The following is a 23,330-nucleotide window of genomic DNA, read 5'->3' as shown; positions in this document are numbered from 1 at the left end:
AAACTTAGACAAGCTACGCCTTGCAAATGCTACATACTTTTAGCAGGCAAGAACATGTACACAGGCAAAGCTAAACATCACGCACAAGGAGTTGGCAAGCAGAGCTGCAGAAAACCATTCCAAATGTCAAGTAGCTTAGAGGCAGCTCCATGTTCAGCAATGAGCATAAATGCAAACAGTTTAAATTATTTGACAAGGAGAGTTTTTGTTTAAATCCCTCATGAACTGAATTTGTTTCCTCTCTAGGCTTTCCAAAAGCCATTCTGCTGAGCAGCATTTACACTTGATTTTGAGATCTTTAGAGCTATTCTAGGGGGTTTTTTGACAGATTTTGAAGTTGTCTGTTTAGCCATAGCTGTTGGTACCTTCCAGAGCAAAGTATTTTTTGTCTTGCTATTGGCAGCAATTAGCAGGTCACTGTTCCTATGCATCTCCCACTACTGAAAAATATTTGCAGATTAAGTTTTTTGTTCTAAAGGCAATGACCGAGTAGTCAAGTAGAACACCAGCTTGGGAGCAAAGCTAAGGGGAACATTGGCCTGTTTGCCAAATGTCTGCATACAAGCCCTCATCCAAGATGGCCTGCTGACCGCCAAGAAACATTCAGTGACACACTTGTTGCTGATAGATCAAGTTGAAAACAGCCACCTGCTGTCAGCTTGCATGATTTTGTTTTTCAAAACAAGGCTCACAGCATTTGGTGCATGTTTTTTCCAAAAAGCTCCACTGCCCAGATTTTTGCTTCCCAGTTCTGATATTATAATGAAGCGGCTTGAAACATGCTTCTTAATAGCATGTTTTGCAGAAGGCAACGGCTCCCCCAACTATTTAGTTATCACTAAAGAAAAATCCATAAATTTTGATAACCCTAATGATGTGTTTAAGACACTACTCTGCATTCCTGAACAACCAAAATTTTCTACACTGTATTGTATTCACATACAGCTCCCATTTCTTTGAAATGTGACGGCATCCCTGAGATGTGTAACTGGTGTTCTTCTGATGTATAGAAGATTGTAGGAGAAAGGTTATTTGGCTTCAAATGTCAGAAAATCCATGGAGGAAACAGATAAAAAAAAATAAAAATCAAGTATTTCATCTCCCACTCTTCAGTTGCTGTCCCATTTTTAGGTTGTCTTTTGATACTGGTGCAGTAGTAGCACCCAACATAGATCCCTACCATGACCGAAAAGTTCAAACTGCATATGGCCTGCAGTTGCACATTAATGAATTTGTAACGGAAAGTCAATGTAACTGAAATAAGTTTGGAGAGACCAATATTTCATTCCAGAAAAGAGACCTCAGTTCTAGAGATTACTTATTAGCTAGTGACTATGTTTTCCAGTGATTGGAGCACATTTTTGATGCAGTAAGGTTTGGACACACACACAGACGTTCCTGTAAACCCTTGCAAGGAGCAATTTCACTCACTCATCTCAGGTCACAGGCTCCATCTTCAGAGTAACAATCTTGAAATGTAAACAGGATACATATGCTCCCAGAACTTGGGCTTGAAGGCAGACTTCTCAACATGGAATAATAAAGATGTTGAAGTTGGATTCTTTGCTTATAACAGCTTAAGTAGGATTGCATAGTTCAGAGCATCACATTCCCATCTCTCCTATTCTCCTTGGACATGCTAACCATTGCCAAGAACTCAGGGCTGGCTCATGATCATCACGTACTTTTTCAAAAAAACCAACCCAACAAGAAAAAAAATTAAAAAATCCCCTGCAATTCCAGCATCTCTGAAATTTACTCTACAATAAATGGTGATTCTTCAATATACAAGTGGTTACCATGTGTGGATAGCATAATATTTTCTAAAATCCAGCTGCTCTTCTAATCTTGTTCCTACCTTAGGAGAAGATTCCATTTTCTTTACGTAACTATTACTTTAATATCGAAGGATTTTGCAGCATCATCTTGGGGGGGATGGGAGGGGGGAAGCTAAGAAATCATCTCAGGATGTTTTAGGCAGAGACATGCAACACTTTTGCAGAGAAACCAGAATAAGCTTTTCAGCCTCCCCAGAAGAAGTGCAGTACCGCACAGTCAGCACACGAGGTCTCTAAGAGCACACACCTCTAGCTCATCCCTCAGCCTTTCCTCATACATAGTTCACTAAAATAGCATTTTGCATGTTAGCTTCGAAATCTGGGACCTCTCCCCAAAACAGCTAGGTCCAACATAAGCAAGGTGCCAAGCCCTTAAGCTGCAAGTTTTGCAGAAAAGAAATGGAGAGTTTTATAAAAAACACACATGTGAAGTATCGATGCACTTCAGCTGCAGGCACACACAGACAGCCTCAGTCACATTCTCATTGCTCATAGTCCTTCAGCTGCCTTCCTCCTCGTCCTGCCTTTCCCTTACTTATTTCTACTCTGACTGTGTGCAACTATTGTCTATTTGTAATATAATATTAGCATGCTCCTGCTGGAGCACATTGCAATATTTGGGCACAAACTGGTATCAGGAATTTTAGGAATACAGCCTTGATTTCCCCACTCCTCTTTGTGACTTTTTTAAATACAATTTGTCTATGCTTTGTTATCACATCCATATTCTTCTCCAGATGTTTTCTAGATGTCTTGAAAAGGTATCATATATTTTGGGTACAGGTAAGAACCTGATCTTCTGTCTCCATGTAGTTTATCTTAGAATAGAATCATAGAACAGCGTGGGTCGGAAGGGGCCTTTAAAGGTCATCCAATCCAAACCTCCTGCAATAAGCAGGGACATCTTCAATTAGAACAGGTTGCTCAGAGCCCCATCCAACCTAACCCAGAATGTTTCCAGGGATGGGGCATCTACCACCTCTCTGGGCAACATGTTTCAGTGTTTCACCACCCTCATCATAAAAAATTTCTTCCTTATATCTAGTCTAAATTTACCATCTTTCAGATTAAAACCATTACCCCTTGTCCTAACACAACAGGCCCTGCTAAAAAGTTTGTCCCCATATTTCTCATAGGCCCCCTTTAAGTACTGAAAGGCTGCAATAAGGTCTCCCCAGAGCCTTTTGTTCTCCAGGCTGAACAACCCCAACTCTCTCAGCCATTCTTCATAGGTGAGGTCTTCCATCCCTCTGATGATTTTTGTGGCCCTCCTCTGGACCAGCTCCAACAGGTCCATGTCTTTCCTGTGTGATGACTCCAGAGCTAGACGCAGTACTTCAGGTGGGGTCTCACCAGAGCAGAGTAGAGGGGCAGAATCGTTTCTTTTCATGCAGCCCAGGATATGGCTGGCCTTCTGGGCTGCAAGCACACATTGCTGGCTCATGTCCAGCTTTTTATCCACCAGTACCGCCAAGTCCTTCTCCACAGGGCTGCTCTCAATCCTTTCATTCCCCCAGCCTGTATTGTTACCAGGGGTTGCCCCAACCCATGTGCAGAACCTTGCACTTGGTCTTGTTGAACCTCATGAGGTTCACATGGGGCCACTTCTTGAGCTCATCCAGGTCCCTCTGGATGGCATCCCATCCCTCAGGCATGTCAACTGCACTACACAGCTTGGTGTCATCTGCAAATTTGCTAAGGGTGCACTCGATCCCAATGTCTATGTCACTGATGAAGATATTAAACAGTACTTGTCCCAGTATGGACCCTGGAGGGACACCACTGGTCACCAATCTCGATCTGGACATTGAGCCATTGACCACTACCCTCTGGATGTGACCATCCAGCCAATTCCTCATCCACCAAGTGGTCCGCCCATCAAATCCATCTCTCTCTAGTTTAGAGAGAAGGATGTTGTGGGGGACCATGTCAAAGGCCTTACAGAAGTCCAGAGAGACAACAGCCGTAGCTCTTCCCTTGTCCACTGATGTAGTCCCTCCATCATAGAAAGACACTAGGTAGGTCAGGCAGGACTTGCCCTTGGTGAAGCCATGCTGGCTGTCTTGAATCACCTCCCTGTCCTCCATGTGCCTTAGCATAGCTTCTAGGAGGATCTGTTCCATGATCTTCCTAGGCACAGATGTGAGGCTGACAGGTTGGTATTTCCCAGGGCCCTCCTTTCTACCCTTTTTAAAAATGGGTGCAATGTTTCCCTTTTTCCAGTCACCAGGGACTTTACCTGATTGCCGTGGCTTTTCAAATATCAAGGAGAGTGGCTTGGCAACTACATCAGCCAATTCCCTCAGGACTCTGGGATGCCTCCTGTCGGGTCCCATAGACTTATGTATATTCAAGTTCCTCAGGTGGTCACAAACCTGATCTTCTCTTACAGTGGGAGGGACTTTGCTCCCCCAGTCCCTGCCTTGCAGTCCATCCACTTGAGAGGTGTGGGAAGAGAGGTTGGCAGTGAAGACTAAGGCAAAAAAGTTGTTAAGTACCTCAGCCTTCTCCTCATCCTTTGTTACCAGTTTGCCAGTTTTGCTCATCAGGGGAGGGGTACACTTTCTCTGACCTTCCTTTTCTGGCTGACACACCTGTAGAAGCCCTTCTTATTATTCTTTGCATCCCTTGCCAAGTTCACCTCCAGCTGCACCTTGGCCCTCCTGACCCCATCCCTACACAACCGGGCAGCATCCCTATACTCTTGCCAGGATACCTGTCCCTGCTTCCACTGCCTGCATTTCCTTCTTGCTCTTTAGTTTGACCAGCAGGTCTCAACTCACCATGCCCATCTCTTGCCTTCCTTGCCTGATTTCATACACCTGGGGATCAAGAGCTCTCACACTCTATAGAAAGCATCCTTAAAGATCTGTCAGCTCTGTTCTGCTCCCTTGTCCTGAGGGCAGTTTCCCAGGGGGTCCTATTGACTAATTTCTTGAACAGCTGGAATTTTGCTTTCCTAAAATTCAGTGTCCTAACTTTACTTTTTGCTTGACACACATCCCTCAGGACTGCGAACTCTACCAGTGCGTGATCACCGCAGCCCAGGCTGCGTCCAATCTTGACGTCACTGATTAGCTCATGTGTGTTGATGACCATCAGGTCCAGTATTGCATCCCTTCTGACTGTCTATTACCTGGCTTAAGAAGTTATCCTCAATGCATTCCAGGAGTCTTCTGGATTACCTACAGCCTGCCGTGCTACTTTTCCAGCAGATGTCAGGGTGGTTGAAGTCCTCCAGCAGGACAAGAATCTGCAAGTGTGATGCCTCCTGTAGCTGGAGTAAGAAGGCCCTGACTGGGCAGCCTGTAGTAGACACCAACCATAAGGTTCCCTTTGCTGCCTCAGTCTCTAATTCTTACCCATAAGCTTTCAACCTGCTCATGGCTATTCTTCAGAGACAGCTCTTCACACTCTATCCATCTCTGGATGTAGAGGGCAAGCCCTCCTTCCTCACCTGGCCCTTCTGAACAGCTTCTAGCCATCGATAGCCACAGTCCAGTCAGGGGATTCATCCCACCAAGTTTCAGTAATGGCAGCTAGGTTGTAGCTTTCTAGCAGCATAGTGGCTTCCAACTCCTATTTGTCGCCTATGCTGCATGCATTGGTGTAGAGGCACTTCAGCTGGGCTATTGGCCATGCCACCTTCTTAGAGGAACACCCCTTAATTCCTTTGAGGTATTTCACTCATGTTTCCCTGTTGGCTCCTATTACCTCAGGAGTCCCTGGCTCATCTGCATAAGACTTCAAGGTTGCTTCAGTGTAGCCAGCATGTCTCAGAGCAAGAGGCTGAGGGCCCTCACTAGCACCCCATCCCTCTAACCTTGGTGTGCCATCCCACAGCTTGTCACGGGCAAGCCTGATACTATCCCCCTTCCCCTCCCCCTTCATGCCTAGTTTAAAGCTCTGTCAATGAGCCCCACTAGCTCATGAGCCAAGACCCTCTTTCTCCCTTTGAGAAAGGTGAATCCCATCTGATGCCAGCAGGCCTGGTGCTGTGTAGAACATCCCATTACTGAAAACCCCAAAACTGTGGTGGTGACAGCAGCCCCAGAGCCATGTATTAATAGACTGGATGCATCTGTTTCTTCCAATGTCGCTGCCCACAACTGGAAGAAAAGGAAAAAATTACCTGTGCCCCAGATCCCCTCATCAACCGTCCCAAGGCCCTGAAGTCTCCTTTGGTCACCCTTGGACTACACGTTGTGGCTTCATCGCCACCCACGTGGAAGAGCAGTAATGGGTAATAATCCAAGGGCCGTAACAGGCTAGGAGGTTTCCTAGTGATGTCCTTAACCCAGGCCCCAGGGAGGCAGCAGACTTCCCTAAGAGGAGGGTTTGTCTGGCATCTTGGACCCTCTGTTCCCCTCTAGAAGGTAGTCACCTACAAGTATAACCCAACTTCCCTTCCTTGTGGAGGTGGTCATGATATGGGAGGTAGGCTTTCTCACCCTGGCAACACCTCTGGGGTAGATTACAGTCAAAGGAGGCAACAAATATGCCAAACATACTTGAGTCCTGTTTGCCCCAGCACTCTACTCATCTGTAAATATGTTGTAGGCATAGATGGTTTATTGCTTACTGCATCTTAGATGAAAGGGGGACCTGAAAAGAGCTCAAAGTAATGATTAGCAGGCAGAATCAGCCTGTCAACTTATAAACATAAGTTATCTTTATGAATCCAAGTAATTTGATTTTAAAGCTCAAAATTTCAGAACTGTTTTCTTCAGGTATTAATTCCCATGACGTATTTTTAAGTAGTAGTTTTCTCATATTATTTTTATACCCTGTTCTCTGAATTGTACTTTGTTCTTTGTATTAGTTTGGATTACTTTTATCACTCATTTATGACAAGTTCTGTAAACTAAAGAGATCTATCTCATCTGATTGACATTTCTAGCACTAATGGCCAGTGAAAGAATTGCCACCATCCTGTCTTGCAAAACTAAGTGCATTCAAGACTTTTTTTGTGTGTATTACCCATGGTCTGCATGCTTGTGGTTTGGCCAGAATGTGAGTATACCTAAAAGATTACTGAGAAAAGGTCATATCAGTGTGATGCCCATTCTGTGGTTTGGGCTAATTACCTTCCTTCTACACATTTCTCCTTGGAATGAAACATGCCATTCTGTAACAAGAAGTTGGAAGCGCTAAGGTCATTGTTTGTGACAGGTAAAAGGTGAAGATTGAAATAAGTGTTATGTTTGTTCACGTTCTGCAGACCATTATAACAATAGCAGTCTTAGTCATTCCATCACTATTTTTCTTCCTTAAGTATGGATGAAGAGGTCAATAAATCTAACTGAACTCTCATCTCTGAAGAACACAATTTATTGTAATAAGAATAAATGCTATGTCATCAACATGCAGTATTCTATTAAGTACATATTTTTAGCAGATTTGTGAAAGATATTGATTGGGTACATCTGGCCAATTCCTCGTTTCTAAAATCCCAGCACATTTCATTTATAAAATAGTATTTCAGGTGAAAGAAGGTGACCTTCACTGAGCAAGCAGTGTTTTTTAAACTGTTTAAGTGTGCACCTATAATTTAAGAAATCTGCAGAGAAGTGGGCTTTTTTTTTTTTTTTTTTTTTTTTACCCTGGCAATGTAAAGCACACTTCGAGAAAGAAAACAAATTTTGTTAGGGAAAGAGGAGTTATCCACTGATATTATTTTATAAATACATACTGCCTTTCTCAAAGGGTCTCCAGTCTAAATTAAGCATCCACATTTGATGTAGTAAAGTGAAGGTAAACAGTGGGGAGGGACTGGAATGAAGGGCAGATTGTGCTGTTACAATGCAGTGAAAGCTCATATGCAAAACAAATATTGGTATAGGCTAAATTTACAAAGACTGCAAGATATACAGCTGAAGGGAGAAGGAAAGCAGTAAAATAATGTATAAAACATTAACCTACAAACCCCAAACTCCCGAACAGCAACAACAGCAATTTATTTGACAATCCTAGGTGAATAATCAAAAGAACACGACTGATGACTCAGCTAAGTCAGCTTTGTGCCCCTGTCTCCACAAGGACACATGGCAGGCAGGGATTCAACCAGGCACTGAAAGCGGGACAGCCCACAAGAGAGCCTTCAGCCCATCATGCCACAGGAACTTGAACTACTGTCAAGCAGCTCATTCAGATGAAAGGGGACATGACCGCTTTCAGCAGGCCAGCAATTTTCACTCTTCCCCTTTTATTTATGTGCGCCTTTTATTTACGCACACTTTCAGAGCATCAGAAATCTGGAGAACCCCATGCTTCAACCACAGTACTGTTTTGTAGTGACCCACACCAATAAGCAACCTTCATAAATGCCCACAGGGACTGAGGGCAAGACCTTATCAGCTACAGAGAACAGATCGCTCTAGAGTGAACCAAACTGGGACTTTCTACTGTGGAAAAAGTACATAGCGAATCATGTAGCCATTGGGATGGCTCACCAAAACAAAATATGATACAGGTCTACATGTTAATGAAATAGTGTTAGAACTGAAACACTGGATAATATAGCTGCGATAACAGGGAGCAGGAGGGGGCAATTAAGGGTAGATCACCTAATAGAAAGGAGTACAACTTTTGCTTATAGAGATCTTGTTAAAAAACATAGCATTATTGATTTTCCACTGATTACAAATAAGCATGTTTCTTCACAACACAGTATAAAGTCTTGAGAATGCCAACTACATACCTAGATAGTTACACACTTCTTCATTTGGCAAAAGCTGGAAGTAAGGACTAAGAAAGCTCTAGTAGCTATCTGCAGCAGAAAGAGTTGCAAATCTGTGGTACTCAGTTTCCCAATCAGAAAATGATTCCTTTAGGAACATCTTGTCAGGACAACCAGTAAGGAAGATTGTTTTAAAAAAATATCAGCAAGCAAGACTTTATAGTACAGGCTGCCATGTGAAACCATAAGTTCTTCAGGCACCTGTGAACTGCATGAAGAATTAAGAATTTTAACAGTACAAGCTAGGACTTCTCAGGGTACAGGAAAATCAACATTTTCTTTCGTAGCCATCTGTCTGCATGCTGAGATGCATCCTCGAGAGAAAATGTCCTGCTTGTTGGCCAAAGATGGTAACTGCTGCAAATGAAAGCACGCCCAAGAAAAGCCCATCTCAAGTGTCAAGTGTATCTTGTACATATATATAGCATTAGTGCACTTCAAAACAAGAAAAAGAAATTGTTTGTGACGCTTGGACTAGCACCAGATGCAAAGAGCAACAGAATATCAGCATATCAGCAGGCAGCAAATGCATTCAGCTGCAATGATTTCTTTAGCAGTATGCAGAAGAAAGTGAAATTTCAGCCAAAGCTGTTAAAATTACAAGGACACAATCATCAAGACAACACTACAACCAAGGACAAGTTTACAACTAAGAAAGGAATAAAGGCTGACACTGCAGGTACTACAAAAACACCACATATTCCTAATTTCAGTTAAAACATGCAACTTCAGAAACCTCAATGACCCTAAGCCTGAACCAAAAATTTCAAGCAATAGTTAGGTGAGTAAAAAGCAAACCAAAAAAGTCCTATGAGCAAACAGTGTAGAGTGACGTCCCAGCGACTTAGAGGTCTGTAAAGATTTAAGATGCAAAGTGTGCAACACCTACCTCAGGAAGAACTCACTGCACTCAAATAAAAAACAAATTCTGGAAAACAAAGGCAAAATTGCTGAAAGTAGACACTTAAACCCCAGCCCAGTAGTTGTAAAGACACCAAAACAATGTCTGCATCAGATCCAAGCAATTTAAACAAACACTAAACCAACTTATCCTGTTAGTGATAATTATAGACAGTATTACTTGACTGAATAGAGTAACTCACTCTCAGCAAGTGGACAGTCATTTTGAAAATTATATTTGTGCACAGTGTATCAACCAGATGCACAAATAAGTCTTTAAGGGAGCCTTGCCCACAAGTGATGACATTTTTATGTCACTAATGCAAAGGTAACATGAAGGAAGCTATAGCCACAACCTTCAAATGCCTGACAGAAATGCCCTGGGTAGTGAAATTAAAATTGGCTGCAATAGTATCTACAGGACACTTGCTGACCTCTGCAAGCCTTAGTTCAATCCCCTAAAGGAAAAGGGTGATACTAACTGCCTAAAGACATTACTTCAGCTGTTCAGAAACTACGAGAATTTGGAAACTACTCCATACAAACTGAAATTGCAACATTACATCCCACTTACACATCACAAAAGAAGTAGGATGTATCCAATGGACTCCTTAACCCAGGTAGCTCTGCAGCATAAGCAACCAGGAACTGGATATAATCTTCAATGAATTACAAAAGATCCAGGGAGACTTCCAAAACATTAAACATACCTGTGACATGCCAGTTCCCATAAAGAGAATGGAGAAGATCCAAACACAAAGCTACACCAAGAAAGAGTGCCTATTCTCACCACTCCGGAAAGCCAGCTGCTCAAAGAACAAGTGCCAGAATGGAGGCATCCCAACCAGCCAAATGTTGTCATACACAAAGTAGAGGTAGTTCAGTCCTGTACAGGTCATTAGCAACAGATCTCCAACCTTATTTTGGAAAGAAACATGTTTTTATAGAGAATGCATATTGGTCACACATGACTAAAAGCAGCAGAAATGTGATTAAAAAAAAAAGTCAGGTAGACTAGACCCTTTTAATTACACAACAGACCATTCTACCTTGTAAGATTACTGTTTGGATTGGCCAGAACCACCACCCCTCCCTTGCTTCCCCTCCTCCCCAACTCCCTCCGCTGGTCCTGAGCCACGCTCGATTTGTATCTGACAAAGACTTCAGCAAATAAAAAAAAGTTCTTTATTCATCAGATCATAACCATTGCAAGTACAACAAAGTAAGCGTTATGCTACGGATATATATGGGCTACTACGTAGAAACCTGAACAAACCAGCTTTCAGGAAACAATAGAGAAAAGGGCTATGTATGTGCAGACAAAGAACTGAACTCCAAATTTGCCCTGCCTGGGTACACTCCTTTCAAGCTTTTTGAGCACTGAAGTGCTGCCTCCTTCCATTGTTTCTGAAGACTGCATACAAAACACACTTTGGGAGGAAGGAAATGGGTGGTACTATGTTCTACAAAGGAGCAAAGAGAAGCTGTGTGAGAAAGCAGCTAATATAAGCAACAGGAAGAGGTTAATAGGGAGGGAGAATTGTGCATCTGAAGAATAACAAAGGAGGCAGGAGAAGGAGGAAAAGCACTATGGGCTGGGAAGAGCAGAAGCAGCTAAGTACACCCTTTCTTAGTCAACAAAGCACTTAAAACATGAATGATTTGTTGAATCGTATTCAAGAGCAATAAATACATAAACCTTATGAACATGAATTTCAGTGAAGTCTCTGCTATGAGCTTTTCACAAATATAATGACTGACGTGCCAAATGAACTTCACGTGGACAGAGACACAGCATGCAAAATTTCAGGAAGCTTGGTGATTTTGCCAACATTATTATCTGAAAATAAAAGAAAATTCAAAATTCTTTAGAAACTTTTACATTCAGCCTTAATCACAGAGGGACCTCCATCAGTTTTTCAGGTCTGTTCAGCTTAAACAGTTGCACTGTGTGAGTACCTCCATTCACAGCATACAGATTCAAAAGCATTACACAGAGCCCAGGGACAGCCAAGTTCTTTAGCTCAGGGAATCATAGGAAATAGGACTCCAGCTTTCCTTGGAAGCTGCATTTCACAGACATTAAGTTTTCTTGTTCTCCTCTAACTCTGTCAAGAAGGTGCAGACTTTCTCAAAGCACAGTACCAAAACTTGAGTAAAATTCTTCAGCCAAGGTCTCAGCTAACATTACACAGAGCAAGAGTCACTTATTTCATAGACTACCCAAGATACAAAAGCTGTCCAGAATGTACTGCCACACAAGGGGAAGAAACATGTAGGGCAAAGCACCAGAATAACAAAAAAACAAACCAAACCAATTTTTTAGAGTAACCAGAAAAAACTAATCCCCATCCTCTAATCCAAACCAAAATCAGCAAAGTAAACAAAGATTAACAAACTAGTATTTTGGAGAATGGAGATGAAGCTCAAAATTGACAGAAATCAAGCTGAATTAGTTTTTTATTGACACAAAACACAAAGATTCTTCAACTGAATAAATACTTCAAACCCAAAATGAGTCATCAGGGCCACTATATGGCCAGGAAAGAACAGAGCTCAAGAATAATCCATCTATAGCTACCTAACAAAGTGAAACATTCCTCTTAAATATGGAAAATGTTGTTAAATAGAGACTAATGAAAACAGCAATAGTGTTCAGCCCAGAATTTTGAAAGAACTAGTTAGTATCAGATATCACAGACTGCGTAACAAGACAAAGGTACAAGAAAAAAGAAAGGAAGAGAACTACTTGGATTAAAGAATGTTTAATGCAAGAATCGCATACGTATGTAAACCAGCACATGGAGGCTCGATTAACCTTCGACTACTGGGGCTCTAGATCAGCCTTCCAATTAAGAAATACAGCAACAAAGGCTCTCTCTTCTTAAGAGCAAAACATGTGTATCAAGACCGTTGTATGAGGGTTTCCTGCACTGTCAAATCAGAACAACCTTTTCAGTTTTACATGGATGTTGAAAAGTGGGGCCTCAGTCTGGAAGGTTGCTTTTTAGCAGTGCAATTTCCCATGTTTTACTTGGATTCTGACCACAAACACCAAGGAAGCAAAGCCATCCTGGGCCACACGGACTACCTTCTGTTAGAAAGCCACAGTTCAGATATCTTATTCGTTACACAAAACTCAACAGAAACTAGTTTAAAACCCCTCATATTTCTCTAGTGATGGGAAAAGCCTCAAAAAAGATTGAACACACCACCTAGGCAATTTATCTCTGCCATAGCTACTGACCCTAGGGCAAGTGGCAATTTTCTTCTGGAACTGGATCAGAAGATAACAACTGCATGTCAAAATACTTCGGCAATGACTGAGAAGGCATTTTAAACATCACTATTCTGGTGTAAGTTTCACTGAAAACAAGATTGACAAACTGCACCACTTGAATGCCTTTAAATAATGCTCTACTGGCTTCTTTACCAGCGCAGACAACCTAGCTAAAAAAGTGGATGCTGCATTGGTATACAATAGGAGGTTTTATATATATATATCTCTACACATACATTTACAATGTTTATATATATATTTACATGCACATATACAATGTTTTTACACACACACACAAAGAGTTTCATTGCCAGCAAGGGCAACTGTGCTGCAAAGAAAATGATCTTACTTTCAGAGGTTAGATTACCTAGGAAAAAACAACCCATTTAAGGATCCAAAAAAAAAAAAAAATCCAAACAAACACTCCAAACTGAAAGGGAAGACTGAGAGACTAAGCATGTCAAGCCATGAGAGAGTGCCACCAAATAAAAGGCTGAGGTAGACAAGTCTACACTTAAAGAGAAGCCAGCACTTCTACTTAACGCAAACTTGAGTCTTTACACAGAGCACCAAAACTCATTCCTCCACAGGGAATGCAGTCATGTGTGTGGAGTGTCACTGTATAAATTTAATCCAGTAAAACCAAATGAGAATAGTTTAAGATTATGCAGTTGATGGTTGCTAATAGTTGAATACCTTCATGGTTTATAGCTTCTTGGTTTGCTCCTGTGATACAATTATGTCAATTTATGAATTTGAAGAACAGCTAGTATTCTGGTACCAGGGGCATATCTACTCATTCCTAAATAGTCACTGCATATAAGCAAGATAGAGCTTTAAAGATTCTCATATTCTAGTAAAACCCACAAATTTTCATTTGTCACATTTTCAACAGAAAACAGAAAGTAACTGATTCCATCTTACGTCAGTAATAAACCTCCTTTCACTCCCAGCCTTATCTCAAAGCATGCCATTTTTAGACACGAAACTGCACAGCTTACTTAAAGGATGATCAACGGATAGGTGACCAAACTATTCTTATCATTATACTAATGATCTCAGATGGTTGCTTTCTCCTGAGGGGGTCAATTTTCAGAGTCATTTTAACAATGTTCCTATTTTCCTCAATAGATCTATGTTATTTCATGTACGTTAGTCAAGCTGTTGCTGCTACATTAGCTTTGTCCACAAAAGTATTTTTGACGTTTCATCACATATCAAGTAATACATAAGTATTAATACTTGCAATTAAATCATTACTTGCATTCTCCAGAGTTGATTTTGTCTCAACTATTCTACAATCCATATGAGACTGGAAGCCTGGAACTTTATTACATTTCCTACTAGTCTTGAAGCAAATAGAAAATTTGGGGTGGTTTTTTTTTGTTTTGTTCTGTTTTAAAATAGCAACACTGTTCCCCACTTAAGGTGACCAAATATTTTAGTCTCAGATTTATAGATGTAAAATGTGCATGCATCTCCAGATAGCCAAGGTTTATCCATTAAAGCAATACCTTCAATACCTCAGCTTTTATGACTTCTATGGCTGACTCCAGATGTGCAATATACTGTATAAAGAAGTAGCCTCTGCCTCAACGATCTTCAATGAAAAAGTCATAAAAGAGCAGAGATAATTGAATGACATTTCTTCAGACAAAAAAATTTTCCTTGGATTGCAGTGTTCCATGCGATTTTGGTTAAGGTAACACCAAAACCCAGCAACTGGTAGTTTACTTGTCCGCATCTTGCTGCATCCACACATTAAGTACAAAATTCATATTACACATACTAGAACAACTATCAAATCTGTTTCATAAAAAGTCATACCATAGCAAGGCCTTTACCTCCACTGAATCGGTTGCTGTGTGAAGTGTTCTTTACCTCCCAATCCACAATGAATTAAGCTATGTGTATGGGATGATAAGCATTGAGAATGTCTCTTTGTAATGTGTTCTAAAAATATTCATTACAGAAGGGAGGCATAAACAGAAGGATTGCTTAATTCAATACTATATCAAAAGTATCAAAAAAAATTGACAAGTGTGCAAATGGTTCACATACCTCACAAGTCCGTAAGAGGAATTTTCCCTAACAACGCACCTTTGGTATTACCAAAGGACAAACTTGCAGATAAGATACGTAAAAATGTTTGTTGATTCTACTAATGTCAGAACCAACAGTAGTTCTCTAGCTTGTTGAAAGTACCCAACAAGTATTAGCCACAGATTCACAGACAGTAGTTCCACCCCACACACACACCATACAAATCTAATAGTCTCCATAATTTCTTTCCTTACAGTGCTACAGATTCCAGTGATAAAAAGAGAATGTTTACAAGTCCTGTATTTTCAATTATTTTAAACTTTCTTATGATTATATTTTAGGTGTGGAACATTTTTAGAGTTATGTTAGGAAGACTTAAATCTAGACAGAGCATTTTGTTGCTTCTTTTTGCAATGAGCTAATTTTAGATTTGGAAACAACACCTGTCAAGCATTTTAAAGCTAAATGGGATACAGCTGATAATGGCTTTAGCAGTGACATTTTAACCCAGTCTTCTGCATACTACTGAAAGTAATGAATCTAACCTGGGGGTGGTGGCGGGGAATTCTACAGATTTGACATTGCATTAACATCAACTTTTATTACTGGGATGCTATTGGGTGATCTTTATTACTTGAAATACCTTCTTCGGTAAAAACTCAAATGGATCACTTTCCATACTTCTCTCTACCCAAATGTTAAAACATGTTGTCCTGGTTTCAGCTGGGATAGAGTTAATTTTCTTCCTAGTAGCTGGTACAGTGCTGTGTTTTGGGTTCAGTATGAGAAGAATGTTGATAACACACTGATGTTTTCAGTTTTTGCTAAGTAGTGTTTATAGCCAGCAAGGCGGCTGGAGGGGCACAAGTAGCTGGGAGGGGACACAGCCAGGACAGCTGACCCATCCTGGTCAAAGGGGTTTTCCATACCATGTAGCGTCATGCCCAGTATATAAACTGGAGGGAGTTGGCCTGGGGGGGATCACTGCTCGGGAACTAACTGGGCATCAGTCAGCGAGTGGTGAGCAATTGCATTGTGCATCACTTGTTTTGTATATTCCAATTCTTTTTTTATTATTCTTGTCATTTTATTATGGTTATTATTATCATTATTATTTTATTCCTTTCTGTCCTATTAAACTGTTCTTATCTCAACCCACAAGTTTTACCTTTTTCCTTCTGATTCTCTCCCCCATCCCACTGGGTGGGGGGGAGTGAGTGAGCAGCTGTGTGGTGCTTAGTTACTGGCTGGGGTTAAACCACGATACATGTATTCCTTACTTTAACACCATTCAGAATATAAAATCAACACGATCTTTCCTTTAAAACTGTTTACATTCTATATATACCTAAGACCATACCTATACTCCTTTTTTGGCATCTCAGATGTTTCTGCTGGAGACACATAACATCTCAGTCATTCTCATTCAGCAGTACACACCCCAAACTTTTCAACAATGATCAGCAGCACAACTGTATATTAAGAAAAACTCCACACCAATGGTTTGCCCACATCACTTGGCAATGTCCCTTTAATATTAATACACAGAGAAGTAAAATTTTTTCATAAATTTGTTCAAGTATGTGGAACATGTAAAATGCATAAGAATCAATATGGACTTCATTAATGTTATATTTATTTATTTTCCAGCTTCATACAAACTGGATGTAGAAGCATAAACATAGTACATTTCTACCATTTTCAACAAAAATATAACCAATATGTACAATTATTGTATTAAAAATACAAAAGGGATACAGACTCCACCAATGTCTTTCTAAAAGACATACAGGTACAAGTAGTATCAAAAGTATGAGGAAATCACCAGTTAATTGTACATTCTGCACTTGACATCACAGAGCGAACTGAGATTAGCAGTCCTATGGTCTACAATTACTTAATGCTTATATAACATTTTGTGCAACTTGTGATAGAGCTAGGATTTTGTATTTCTATATGCACATGAGGTCCATAGCCTTGAGAATAAAACTGGCAAATAATGCATATTACATGTAAAATTACAAATGCATAATTGACAATGTGATATATAAGCAAATAGACAAAAGCTATGATTACAGGAGAGAGAATTAAATAAAGCACTGACATTTGTTTGATACAGTGAAAAAACACTGCAATTTGATCTTTAAAAGTTGAAGCTATTTACGTTTATCTACTGATCAATATGATCAGCTGAGTTCAATGGAAAAAAAAAAAAATCCAAGACCAGCAGTTCCTCACATTTGAGTACTACTCGGATTGGCAGCCTTCACTTCTCCGGAGTCTGTGCAAAAACAACACAAAAATAGAGGGGAGGGTCATTTCAGTCATTATAGGGTTAATAGCAGCTGTGAGCAGGTGGTTGCTACACATTGGCCTTCTCTACACATGCAGTGTTCCATGAAGCCATTAACAGTTGTGACTATTTCTGCATTGCAAAGGCTGGCAAATCTAAACGTGTTATTTTTCATTACTTAAAGGCTCGTTTATCCCCTAATGCCAAAGTCAATAGATGGAGGTTATTAGATCAGTGTTAACAGCTGACACGAGCTGTGACATCCCAACTTGCCTTCACTGCAATGTTATCCAGTTAATTTTTCTTTTAATATAACTACTATATAGTAAAAAAAAATAATAAAAATAATATATAACTTAAAGGTGGGGTTGCCGTCTGTCTCATTAGAATGGGACACTTTCTTTTTTAGTATGCCATCCTGTATTCTGCAAGGCACAGGTATGAAACACACAGTGTCCTCTTCCATCACCGGCCAGTTGCAAGCATGTGTTTCTGCATTTATGCTAGACCCGGCTGAGGATGCTATTAATGCTAACATTTACAAACTTTTGAAGGTTCCAGGGTGGGGCACATTAAGAGTGAAGCGAGACGGTCAAGCAAAGGCTGCATCCCGTAACCTCTGTCTTCCCTTCTGCCCTGCTCAGCCATGTAATAGCAATATTCTTTCCAGGAGCTCAGGCTGGCAACCCTACTTACAGGTATGAAATAATACTGTAATTACTATGCAGATGCAGTATTTGATCTCCGAAACACAAACATACAAAATCGTAACAAAGGCATTGTAAACAAGCAAAAAAGCACTGCCTCCTTGAAGGATTTCAATGCATTTTTCTCTTTGTAGGTTAAAGGCCAAATGTAATTTGACAACTAGCTTATCTCATTATCCCAATGAGACTAAGTGCTAGGATTGTGATTAAAATCTAAAAGGAAGATTTAAAAAACAGAAACCCCTTCCAGGCATTGGGAAGTGCAGCCAGAGTTAATCATCCTGATGCGATGATCTTGGAATTTGGAATGATACTGTGTGATGTGGCAGACAGCGACAGTGGTAGCTTGGAGATTGCTGCACTGTGCATTTCAAGCAACACAGTTTGAAAAGTGCCAGGGCGATTTCTTCACAGTATTTCACATGCAAGGGGAGAGGGGACAGAAGGGGGAGGGGCAGAGGAAGAAGCCCCATGCTGCTTTAAGGCAGGGAAGGAGGCAAATAGGTCCACCATCCTTTAACTATAGTTCCAAGGCTCCTATTCTAGGGACGTCTTCTTGTGCTCTCCTTTAAGGTGGCTCACTCTGGGTCCAGAAAAGCCCAAGTCTTAGACAGCAGAGACTTGTTCATCTTCTGCAAACACAATAGGATAGGGGAAAATAGAATTTAGTTCATATGGAACAAGACTGCTACTGAATGAAACAACCTGTACTGTGCTCATGTGTTTTCCATTTTGTTGTATTAGGTATATATTTTAAACCAATCTAAATATCTCTACATTTCAGGTCTCATGAGAAACATTCCTTTGTAATTTTGTTCTTGAAGAAAATAAGACAATTGCTATAACTGAGCGAGGTGCAATTTCTCAGCCTGAGGAACACAACAGCTACTCCTAGATATCCAATAGCTTCATAAAGCCATCTTACATTTTTTCCCTGGATATATCTATGATTTAATTAAATTAAGATTGCATAAAAATTGAGTGCAGCTTTAGTCATCATTGGTAGAAACAATTAAAATTCTCTGTCATGCTAATTCTCAAAGTTTGAGGCAATTCGATTGAAGTAGATTTCTTTTTTTTCCCATCATGTTCAACTACAGAGTTCAACCTGCACATAAAACCTTAGTAACTAAGCAGTTAGGGAAGGAAGGGGAACATTAGCCTTTCTATCATTAAGCAAAACAAAGCACTCAAATGTGTGATTTAGGCACTGCGCTGCCTAAATTTTGAGCACCTAGCCCTAAAGATGCAATCCAGCTATGCTTGCACTCCATAGAAAAACAGAAAGACTATGTCTACATAATCTTTCTACCATTATAATTGAGCTAAAGCATAAAAATGCAGACACACTTGGGCAAGTGAGGTAGCAAAAGAGTAGTGGGCTCATTACGTGAAGCAGTGGTGTGGAAGTGTCCACAGTGTAAGAGTTTCAGGTAGAATGTGAGTGACTATCCAAATAAACCTGACCAACAATGCTCTATGGGACAGATGGGCAGGTACTCTATAGACCAGGATACTTTTTTGACTGTTAAAATACATGGTTAGTGCCAAAAATTAGGTACGCTGGAAACTTTCAGGGCAGGCAGGGCTGTACCTGGTGAACATAGGCACCTCCACAGAAGTTGCCTAAGCCAGCTGCTTGTTGTCCAAGATTCAGGTGGACCTACACTCCCAATTTTAAATTATATATTTAGGATGAACTGAATTCCTCCCCTTCCAAAAAGTTAATAAATAGCAAGTTTTGAAAGATGGAAGAGAGCTCAAATTATGGCAAGAATTTCTATAGCAGAACACATTTGTGTCATTTGCTTTGTGTCTGTGAAAGCATTGACCATTTTTGCATGCAGCAAACTCAAAATCTAACAATTAGCAATTTACCATCTTCCTCTGTGGAAAACCCTTGAGACGGATAGTGAGCAAGACGTGGATCTGACTCATTTGGTTTATGCCACTGGGGTTTGTTCACAGGCCTGCTAGTTGAATGGCCATGTGACTGCTGCTGTGGAGTTGATGTCCCATGAGTCTCACATGTCCGTGCCACCATTCTAGACCTCTGAAGTGCTATGTTGTAATCTGGAGGCTTTCTGGTTGGATGGGAACCACCTTCTGCAAACTCAGCAATAGGTATTCCTACATAACCAGGAGGAGTTGGAGGTGGTTCCCGGTATCGACCCTCTTTTCGTGCTGCAGGAAAAAGAACAGATTAGTATAAGAGACAGTAAGAGGAAAACTGCTCAAAGGAAAATGAACAGTGAAAGTTAAATAAACATCAACCAACTCAACAGCCCAGGAGGAGAAAATCTGAAGGACAAAAGTTAACTACCATACAGTAGACAATGAGATCTTGAAAAATAAACCATGCAAGAAAGTACACAATATACAACATACACAGGATATAGCTATTCTTCCAGTAGTGAAGCATTAGTCTAATAAAATTCACCAAATTACATGGGGTATTTGTTCAAACCTAGCAAGAGAAGCTGTTCCATCAATTGTATAGAACAAAACGTACTCTGATCAAAGTACCGTGGAAGACTCAAGAGTCCACAGAAGTGGCAAACATCAGGAATACTGCCATCTCCCCCAACACATGACTGTCTTAATCCTGAAGATGGGTTTTGTACCCAAGAGCTCATCTCTTGTTTTCAGCATCTTGCGGGGGTGGGGGGGAAGGCACCTGATACTTTATTTCTTCCTACAAATCTTACTACTTTAATGAGACATAAGCTACAATTGCAAAAGGTAAGAAAGATAAGTGGGCTTCATCTTGATACTTTATATATGCACTACTGCCCACTGCTCTTATGGTTGTATTCTCTACAAAATGGAAACTTGAAAGTATGCCCCTAAGAACAATGATTGAATATGATTTTATATAGGAGATGGAAAGACCACCACCGAGTTTGTGGATCTCATTGAGGCATAACTGTTTACCTAAACAAGACTTAACTCTGTGCACACTTAGAAGTTCTCTCTTGCAGAGAACTTCAAGGGAGGAAACAGCAATTAAGAATTTTAAGCATCTGCAGGGACACAGAGCAGATAGACATGAGACTCTATTTTGGAGATACGTACTTAAAGAATTCAGCTGGGACTTTGATACTGAACACTTTTTGTGGGTCTAGCCCTTCAACAACACATGACCACTTAACTTACAGTACAAAGGCAAACACAGCAGGAAAAAAACACTGACACAGACAATTTACTCTCCACAGCTTGTCATACACTGTATATTCTTGCACAAGTGGTGATAACAACATCACCCTGCATTAGGCACCATGGAATTGACTGAGAGGGCAGTACAAGCTTAAGCTGAACTGGTGCTACTTGGATGCAAGTTTTTATGGACTAAAAATAAAGTCTTGGTATTATAACAAAACCAAATAATTTCCAATAGAATCTAGGTATTTTTCTTGGACAAATTGTTTTAACTGAGCAAAGCAGCATGAAGAAGTTTCTGAGAAATTTTATTCAAAGATTTCTGAAAAGTAACATTGATGCAGAAGAAATTATGTAGAAAAATTCTATTGAAATACTGCTGCAAGAGATCAATGTCTATTCAGTGCAAAAGAATCATGTAAAAATAGTGGCTTCTGTTGGGTTACATTTGCAGGATAATTAGTTAATAGTTCAGAAGTGCATGGAAGGGTGTAGTTCGAATTTTCAGGTCTCTTTCACGTTCTCTCAAGTCTCTAAAAATGTAGTGGCAAGCACTGCCTTGAGATGCAAGTTTGGAAGCACGCTTGTTCCACATTCTGGTGGAAACGAAGGGTATCGAAGAGTAAAATTAGAGAGTGGCATGAATCTGAACCTGGAGTCCTGAACTCCACAGCTTCCTCCTCTTCACAGTTCAGGGATTCAGATCTGTACCCAAGCTTTGAGGCAATGGGCCACTGCTAAGCAATATACTTGGGCAGAAAATGGAAAAGCAGTTTATCACAGTGGTCTCAGCATGACCTCAATCTGGCAGACTTTTTCAGCTGTGTCAGCACAAAACAGCTTTTAGATAGTTCTTCATATTAACCTGAAGAAAGGCAAAGTGAAAGGGAATAAAAGGAAGGAAAGAGGCAAAAATGCAGAGGTCTTGGATGGCACAAGGACTGCAATGTGTAGAAGGAACAGTATGAGAAAAATGTTAAGCTCTGCCAAGGACACCTTCATATTATTTTATATATTATCTGATCTTTCTTTTGCTGAATGATTATAAATGTATTCTATCTCTAACTTCTTAGGAACCTCTTCAGTTTTAGCAGTCCAAAGACACATCTCAGTTGGTATTTAAACATCTCAGTTGGTACTTAAGCACAAAGTGATGCCATTTTCAGAAGCAAGGAATCGTCACAATTATCAGACAAGTCATACAGATGTATAAAGTAAAACAATTCTAAAAAAATCAGGCCACATTCATTAAGATTTCTAAACACAGAACATGAAGCCTTACTGTGAAGAGAAACTCACATTTCAGAACAGACACCTAAATACATCAACCTCTCAAAACAATGTCCAGCAGTTGAGCTAGTTTTTTTGATGTATGGCAGGCTCTCTTGAAACCCAAAGATACTGCCAGAACTGAGAATCAACAATAAGTGATATGATCCCTAGCAATAAACGCACCATTAAAGGGGAGACACTGCAAAATGTTTGGTTTTGCTTTAAAAATAAAAAAATAAAATAAAAAAATCAACCCAGACAAAAGAAACGCAGTTTTAGAACAATACAAAGAATCACAAGCAAATGAATTAAAATACTTCACAGCAAACAAAACTTAACTTACCAATAAGCCCCTTTGTACTACTTGATGATACTGCTATATGAGTGGGCATGGGAGCTGGCTTTGACTCCTCTGCTGGTACAGATGTTATGCTACTGGTTTCAGCTTCAATTGAAACATCCTTCCCACCCCTCCGCTTTATGGTACCTGTATCACCTTCTGAGTCCTCTCCCCAGTATCCTGTTGAGGATGCCCAGCTTGCTCTGGACTGTGCTTGATCAAGGCCCTCCCTACCTTGACTTTGCCTGCCATACTTTGTGCCATGATCAGGGAACATCAGCTGGTCCATGTGACTGCCCGAGGCCCACAGTCCTGCCCCATCGCCTGAACTATCGAAATGAGCGTGTCCAAAAGGCAGAGTCTCCCAGCTTCTCTGGTGCTGTATTGTTTGTATGTTGTCATGAGAACCGCTCGAACAGGAAGTCCAGCTACCACGGCCACTGTCAGCTGCATCGAGCGAAGCTCTGTCCCCCTGATCCTGTGACAGTTCTTCTGTACTAGGAGAAGAAAGCACAGTTGCTCCAGCATACAGGCCTCTGGTCTCTGACAGTGGTGCATATGAGCTAGATGCACATTGATGAGGGAACAAAGAAAAAATAAAAAATAAATCCAGCGTTGGAATTGGAGATAATTTGCAAGACACATGAAGAATTCAACAATCAAGAGAAAAGCAAACATATTGGGGGGTTGGACTAGATGACCTTTAAAAGGTCCCGTCCAACCCAAACCATTCTATGATTCAATGAATGAAGGCTTTGA

General features: G+C 40.5%; 1 protein-coding gene across 10 annotated transcripts in view; it reads right to left on the bottom strand.

Moving 5' to 3' along the window:
* Positions 1-16,303: 16,303 nt before the first annotated feature.
* The window catches only part of RAPGEF2 (Rap guanine nucleotide exchange factor 2), a 194,014-nt gene continuing 186,987 nt past the window's right edge, over positions 16,304-23,330 (bottom strand). For 6 of the 10 annotated variants that reach the window (XM_069786196.1, XM_069786180.1, XM_069786188.1 and 3 more), the window contains 3 exons: positions 22,575-23,134; positions 19,679-19,984; positions 16,304-17,081 (listed from right to left, as the gene is read on the bottom strand). In XM_069786196.1, coding sequence (XP_069642297.1) covers positions 17,035-17,081; positions 19,679-19,984; positions 22,575-23,134 — 913 coding nt within the window. In that variant the 3' untranslated portion in view covers positions 16,304-17,034. Of the gene's footprint in view, positions 18,433-19,678; positions 19,985-22,574; positions 23,135-23,330 lie in introns of all 10 variants that reach the window. The other 4 variants (XM_069786187.1, XM_069786191.1, XM_069786217.1 and 1 more) reach the window with 1 other exon arrangement.

The sequence above is a fragment of the Haliaeetus albicilla genome, chromosome 1 (assembly GCF_947461875.1).
Source record: "Haliaeetus albicilla chromosome 1, bHalAlb1.1, whole genome shotgun sequence".
Classification (NCBI taxonomy): Eukaryota; Metazoa; Chordata; class Aves; order Accipitriformes; family Accipitridae; genus Haliaeetus; species Haliaeetus albicilla.
Note: the sequence above shows the minus strand (reverse complement) of the source record. Positions and strands in the feature narration are given on the sequence as shown.